The sequence below is a fragment of the Mus pahari genome, chromosome 20 (assembly GCF_900095145.1).
Source record: "Mus pahari chromosome 20, PAHARI_EIJ_v1.1, whole genome shotgun sequence".
Taxonomy (NCBI): Eukaryota; Metazoa; Chordata; class Mammalia; order Rodentia; family Muridae; genus Mus; species Mus pahari.
In genome coordinates, this window is record NC_034609.1 from 9,097,548 (window position 1) to 9,103,809 (window position 6,262).

A 6,262-nucleotide genomic window follows, 5' to 3' on the forward strand; every position below is an offset into this window, starting at 1 on the left:
GTGAGTTCCAGGACAGCCAGAGCTATACAGAGAAACCTCAAAAACAAAACAAAAACAAACAAAACGAAACATAAAAATAAAGCCAGGTGCATGCCTTTAATCCCAGCACTTCACTTCGGAGGCAGAGGAAGGATCTTTGTGAGTTTGAGGCCATCCTGGTACACAGAGTGAGTTCCAGCACAGCCAGGGCCATACAGGGAAATCCTGTCTCATGAAACCAAAAAATAAAATAAAATGTAAAGAGATGGTAGGTCCCTTGGTTTGCCTCTTGAGATGTGAGAGGCAGCCACACATCTTTTTTTTTTTTTTTAAGATTTATTTATTATACCTTAAGTACACTGTAGCTGACTTCAGACTCACCAGAAGAGGACATCAGATTTCATTACGGATGGTTGTGAGCCACCATGTGGTTGCTGGGATTTGAACTCAGGACCTTTGGAAGAGCAATCACTGAGCCATCTCTCCAGCCCCTGCAGCCACACATTTTTATAGGAAGAACAGTCACTGCAGAGATAACTTGTTCAAGGGGCCTGAGGCAGGGTCATGTGTATCTAAGGAACTACACAGAGGTCAGCATGACTGAACCGTGGCTCATGGGGGAGGAAGAGAGAAGGCACCAGGGGCTGGGGAACAGCTTAGTCAGTAAAGTGACTGTGGCCCAAGCCTAAGGACTGGAGTTCGAATCCTCAGCACCTGCATAGAAGCTGTTTGTCGGTGCACATCTGTAAACACGACTCTGGAAAAGAGACAAGTGGATCCCTGGGGCTCACATTACAGCCAGTCTAGACAAATCGATGAGCTCTGGGCTCATTGAGAGACCCTGTCCCAGAAAGTGAGGTAGATTGCATCGGAGATAGATCAGTGGACAAAGGGGCTGTCACCGGGTCTGATGATCAGAGTCCAGCCTCCCAAAGCCATATAGTGAAAAAGAGCAAACCAACTCTGGTTATCAGGCCTGTGCCTCTGCCCCTCCTGGGTAGATCAGGCTGGTCCCAGACTTAGAGATTCACCCGCCTCTGCCTCGCAAGTACTGGCACTGGAGGTGCGAGCCACCATTCCTGACAGTTTTTAATTGTTTATTTGATATATATGGCTGTTTTGTATGGGTGTATGTCTATGCATCATGCGTGTGCTTGATGCCTACAGATGCTGGAAGAGGGGGCAGGCCCCTTGTGTTCCTGGAGCTTGAGTTACAGGTAGTTGTAGTCTTGGGAACAGAACTTGGGTCTTTGGCAAAAGTAGTGTGTCTTTGTAACTGTAGTGTGTCTTTGTGACCACAGAACCTCCAGACCTTAACTAGCTTTCTCTCTTTTTTATTAATTGTATGTATATGTGTCTTTTGTTTGCATGTATGTGCACCATCTGCATATAGAGGTCAGAAGAGGATGTCAGCTCCCCTGGGCCTGAAGTTACAGAGAGTTGTGAGCTGCTGTGTGGGTGCAGGAGTTGAAACCAGGTCCTCTGCAAGAGCACCAAGGGTTCTTGGCCACTGAGCCAGCTCGCCCAGTCCTTAGCTTCCTAGTGTAGTCTCGGACCACCTGCCTAGGGAATCGATCTGCCCTCAGTGGGTTGAGCCCTTTTTCATAGTTGACAGTTAAAATAAATCCCCACAGGGGCTGGTGAGATGGCTCAGTGGGTAAGAGCACCCGACTGTTCTTCCGAAGGTCCGGAGTTCAAATCCCAGCAACCACATGGTGGCTCATAACCATCCGTAACAAGTTCTGATGCCCTCTTCTGGAGTGTCTGAAGACAGCTACAGTGTACTTACATATAATAAATAAATAAATCTTTAAAAAAAAATAAAATAAATCCCCACAGACATGCCCCAGGCCAGTCATCATTGGTAATCCCTCTGCTGAGACTCACTCCTCATGGGATTCTAGCTAGACTGTATCAAATTGAAAAAGTTAACTAGGACACTCAAGAAGAGATACATCACTGAGCCACACCATCAAGCCTGCAGTGTCGGAAACTCAGTCCTGTTCCAGGGGGCTGCATAGGTGGATGGGGGTGGAGGTAGGGGACCACCCAGGTGCAGTCATGATGAAGAAGGCTGTCACTATAACAGTCCCAACATTTCCATGGCTCAAACCAAAATGGGTCATTTCCCTGTTGTCTGCCTCCTGTTTGTGGATAGGGACTGTGTTGATCAGAGCCCCTTAAAGATAGGCCTGAGGGGGCTAGGTGCCATGGCGTACAGTGGTGAGACCAGAACTGGAAAGGATGAGACCAAAGGCCAGCCTGGCTGTTTAGTGACACTCCTCTGCCTCAAAACCCCAAAGAGAGGATCAGCTTGGAAAAGGCTCACTCGCCCTCCTGTCCCCAACCTTTGGGTGACAAAGTGAAAGGAGCATGGCGCGTCCCCATACTGTTATGAATCAAGTGGCAGGTCTCCGTGCTCGCGTTTCAGTCTCGAAGGACCACAGCATGATCCTGCCGTCCCAACCTGAGCCCTAGTGACTCCCGTGGCTGGGGTGAGGGGCTAGAGACATGCTGTGACAAAGGTCACATTTCATGGCAGGGGAACTAGGGCGGGTATGGCTGGCAGCTTCTGTCAGGTGTGCCAGGCTCCTGTCATAGGTCACTGAATTTCTTGTCTGAGTTCCATTGTTAGTGACATACCCCAAACTGGATATGATTTAATAAAGTCCCAGACCATGAGGTACACCCATCCACTCACGACAGTCCCAGACAGCACAGAGTGCATGGGGGGGAAGAGCATGCTGGGCTCTTCTTTCCTTTAGAGCTACAAGGATCTAACCACAGAGATGCCATCACAGTTAGACAGACTCATGTCCTTGCCTCTCAACACTACTTTAAATATTTAAATATCCCCCTTCCTTTTTCTTTTTGTTTGTTTGTTTGTTTGTTTTCGAGACAGGGTTTCTCTGTGTAGCCCTGGCTGTCCTGGAACTCACTTTGTAGACCAGGCTGGCCTCGAACTCAGAAATCTGCCTGCCTCTGCTTCCCAAGTACTGGGATTAAAGGCGTGCGCCACCACGCCCAGCCCCTCTTCCTTTTTCTGATACTGGCATTAAAACCCAAGGCTGTACATGCTAGGCAAGTATCTGATTTTTAGTTTGTATTTATGTATTTTGGGTGTGGAGAAGGAAGCCAGGGATCTGTGTGTGTAAAGCAAGGACTTTACCTACTGAGCTGTATCCCCCCACCCTTCCTTTTGAGACAGACTCTCACTAAGTTACCCAGGCCAACTTTGAACTCATTTGTAATTCATTCATTTTCCACCCCCTCTCCCTCTCCTTCTTCTGTGTGTGTGTGTGTGTGTGTGTGTGTGTGTGTGTTTTATGTATGTGCTGTATGTAAACATGAACATCCAGGTATACTCTCACCCATGAGTGGATGAAAGAAGGACCTCTTCTCTGGCCAAGGCCAGAGAAAAGATGTCAGGTATCCCACCCTGTTGCTTGCCCTCTTGCTCGTCTGAGCTGTGATTTAGGAAGTCCAAGCATGTAAGACCACATGCACTCACCAAAGGGGCCTGGGCAGCAGGGACCTCCGCCCTCCAGTGCTGGCATCCAGCCATACACAGCTCTCTCCATGGCCCTCTTGCACACGCAGCACATTCTCTTGCCAACTAAGCCTTCTCCTTAGCCTCAGGCCTGACCATTCAGTCTCCCTGCCCCGGCCTCCCTAGTGCTGTAAACAAGAGGTTTACAACAGTAAGTTTTGGTTTTACAGTTTTTGTGTAGTGGAGGCTGGCCTAGAACTTCTGACCCTCCTGCTTCCCTCTCCCAGTGCTGAGTTTATAGGCCTGTGCCACCATGCCCAGCTCTGTCTACTCAAATAACAGCTGGTGTGTGGCTCAGCAGTGGAGAACTTTTCTAGCATGTATTAGTCCTGAATTCAGGCCCGGCACACCAAATAAATAAATAAATAAATAAATAAATAAATAAATAAATAAATAAATAAGATAAAAATTTTAAATCAGGGGCTAGGGCACCTGCAGGGGACCAGGCAAAGCTGTTGACTTGAATCCGACACCTGGATCCCATATGGTGGAAAGAGAAAACTCACTTCCCACGTGTCCTCTCTCTGGCTTCCACATGTCCACACACATGCACACATGCACACACACACATGCACAAGCATACAAATAAATGTTATTTTAAAAAGTTTATGAAAGGGAAAAAAGACCAGGGGCTGAGAGACAGCTCAGACAGTAAGGTGCTTACCATACAACAAGAGGTCCTTCTTTCAGCCCACTAGAACCTGCACGCGGCATTGAGTAGTTAGAGACAAATGGATCTCTGAGGCCCAGTTTCCAGCCACCCTAGTTTGTGAATTTCAGGCCAGTGAGAAATCCTCTTTCAACAAACAAGGTGGATAGAATGACAGCCAGGTCTCACCTCTGACCTCCACATGAAGGCACACAAGTAAACATGCACACTCATGCACACGCGCGCACACACACACACACACACACACACACACTATATATATATATATATATATATATATATGTATATATATGTATATATATGTGTATATAATATTTATATTTATTTATATTTATATATATATTTTCTTTTTTTAAAAAAAGCTACCTACAATGGGGCCATTTGTTACAATAATGGAGTATACTACAACCTGACTGATACACTTCCTGGTTCCAAATATCAGCTGCCTCAAACATGGAACAAGGGTGCATTTCAGACATTTTTGGTGTGGTTCAGTGGTATAGCTCTTGCCTAGTATATGTAGTATATGCAGGGTCCTGGGTTCTATCCCCAGTACCCAAAGTAACCCCCTCTCAAAATTCTGATGCCAACCCATTCATGGATTTGACCTCTACCCTGAGTCAAGAGGACAAAGCCACAACACTGTGGCAGGGATGGCCTGGAGGTACTGTCCCAAAGCAGCACACATATACACTGCCTGGATTAGCAAACAGCCAGGTAGGGCAAATGCTGTGACTGTCATCCTGATGGTTTTCACTGATGGGGAAACTGAGGCAGTGGGGCCAACCCTAGGAATGCAGTTGAAAATGGATCCTGGCCCTTGTAGTGTCTCTAACCAGGCCTGTGGGGCCTGGCAGTGGCCCCACAGTGCCCCCCGAGGCCACCTCTGTAAGGCGCTCACCCCCATCTCTCTCCACTTTGCAGGTGGAGCTGACAAGCAGCAAATGGATGCAGAGCTTCGCAAGGAGATGATGGCCATTTGGCCCAACCTGTCCCAGAAGACCCTGGATCTGCTGGTCACACCTCACAAGTGTAAGAACAAACCCAGGGAGGGGCAGGCGAACCTCGGAGAGGAGGTGGAGCTAGGTGAGAGCTTCCCTGTCTTCCACAGCCACGGACCTGACAGTGGGTAAGATCTACGCAGCCATGATGATCATGGAGTATTACCGGCAGAGCAAGGCCAAGAAACTACAGGCCATGCGAGAGGAGCAGGTACTCTCATTGATGGGGGTACCTGGAACGGGGTGCCGGGTCAGTCTGTCTTTGTGGGAACTAGTTGGAATAAGAGGTGTGGTGAGGCTGGGCCATTGCAGAAACACATACCTGCTAATGTTCAGTCACTGACAGGTGCTGGGTATCTGCCTGTGGCAGTCACTGTGTCAGGTGCCCACCCATAGGTGGCTTACATTCCAGCTGGGGAGATACTAACAGCCTCGAATGAGTAAGACAGTTTCACAGTGGCAAACTGTGCCGCTATGGAGAAAGCAGAGCCAACTAGAGAGCGATAGAGCCAGGATGTATGGTGTGACATGGACGGTCAAGGACACCCTCCCTGAGGAGGTGAGAGCTGAGCAAAGAGCTGAGGTGAAAGAAGGAACTGGAGACGTGACTTAGAAGTTACGAGGCGCGAGCAAGTGCCTGGGTTCAGTTCCTGACACCTGCACCTACGTGGTGCCTCACAACTGCCTGTAACTCCAGTGCCAGGGCGTCTGAATCCCCCTTCTGGCCTCTGTGGTCACCTGATCGTGTGTGGCACACACACACACACACACACACACACACACAGAGGCCTACTACACACATACACATAAAATAGTAAGAGAAATAATTTTGTAAAGTGAACTGGAGACAAGGCATAATGGTGCACATCTTTAACTTAGAAGGCCAAGAAAGACAGATCTCTGAGTTTAAGACCAGCCCGTTCGGGCTGGTGAGATGGCTCAGTGGGTAAGAGCACGCGACTGTTCTTCCAAAGGTCCGGAGTTCAAATCCCAGCAACCACATGGTGGCTCACAACCATCTGTAACAAGATCTGACGCCCTCTTCTGGAGTGTCTGAAGACA

The 6,262-nt window shown here is 48.4% G+C and overlaps 1 protein-coding gene across 12 annotated transcripts in view; it reads left to right on the forward strand.

Moving 5' to 3' along the window:
* Positions 1-6,262, forward strand: part of Cacna1a (calcium voltage-gated channel subunit alpha1 A) — a 283,383-nt gene that overhangs the window by 266,984 nt on the left and 10,137 nt on the right. For all 12 annotated transcript variants that reach the window (XM_029532727.1, XM_029532724.1, XM_029532734.1 and 9 more), the window contains 2 exons: positions 5,124-5,231; positions 5,311-5,411. In XM_029532727.1, coding sequence (XP_029388587.1) covers positions 5,124-5,231; positions 5,311-5,411 — 209 coding nt within the window. The remainder of the gene's footprint in view (positions 1-5,123; positions 5,232-5,310; positions 5,412-6,262) is intronic.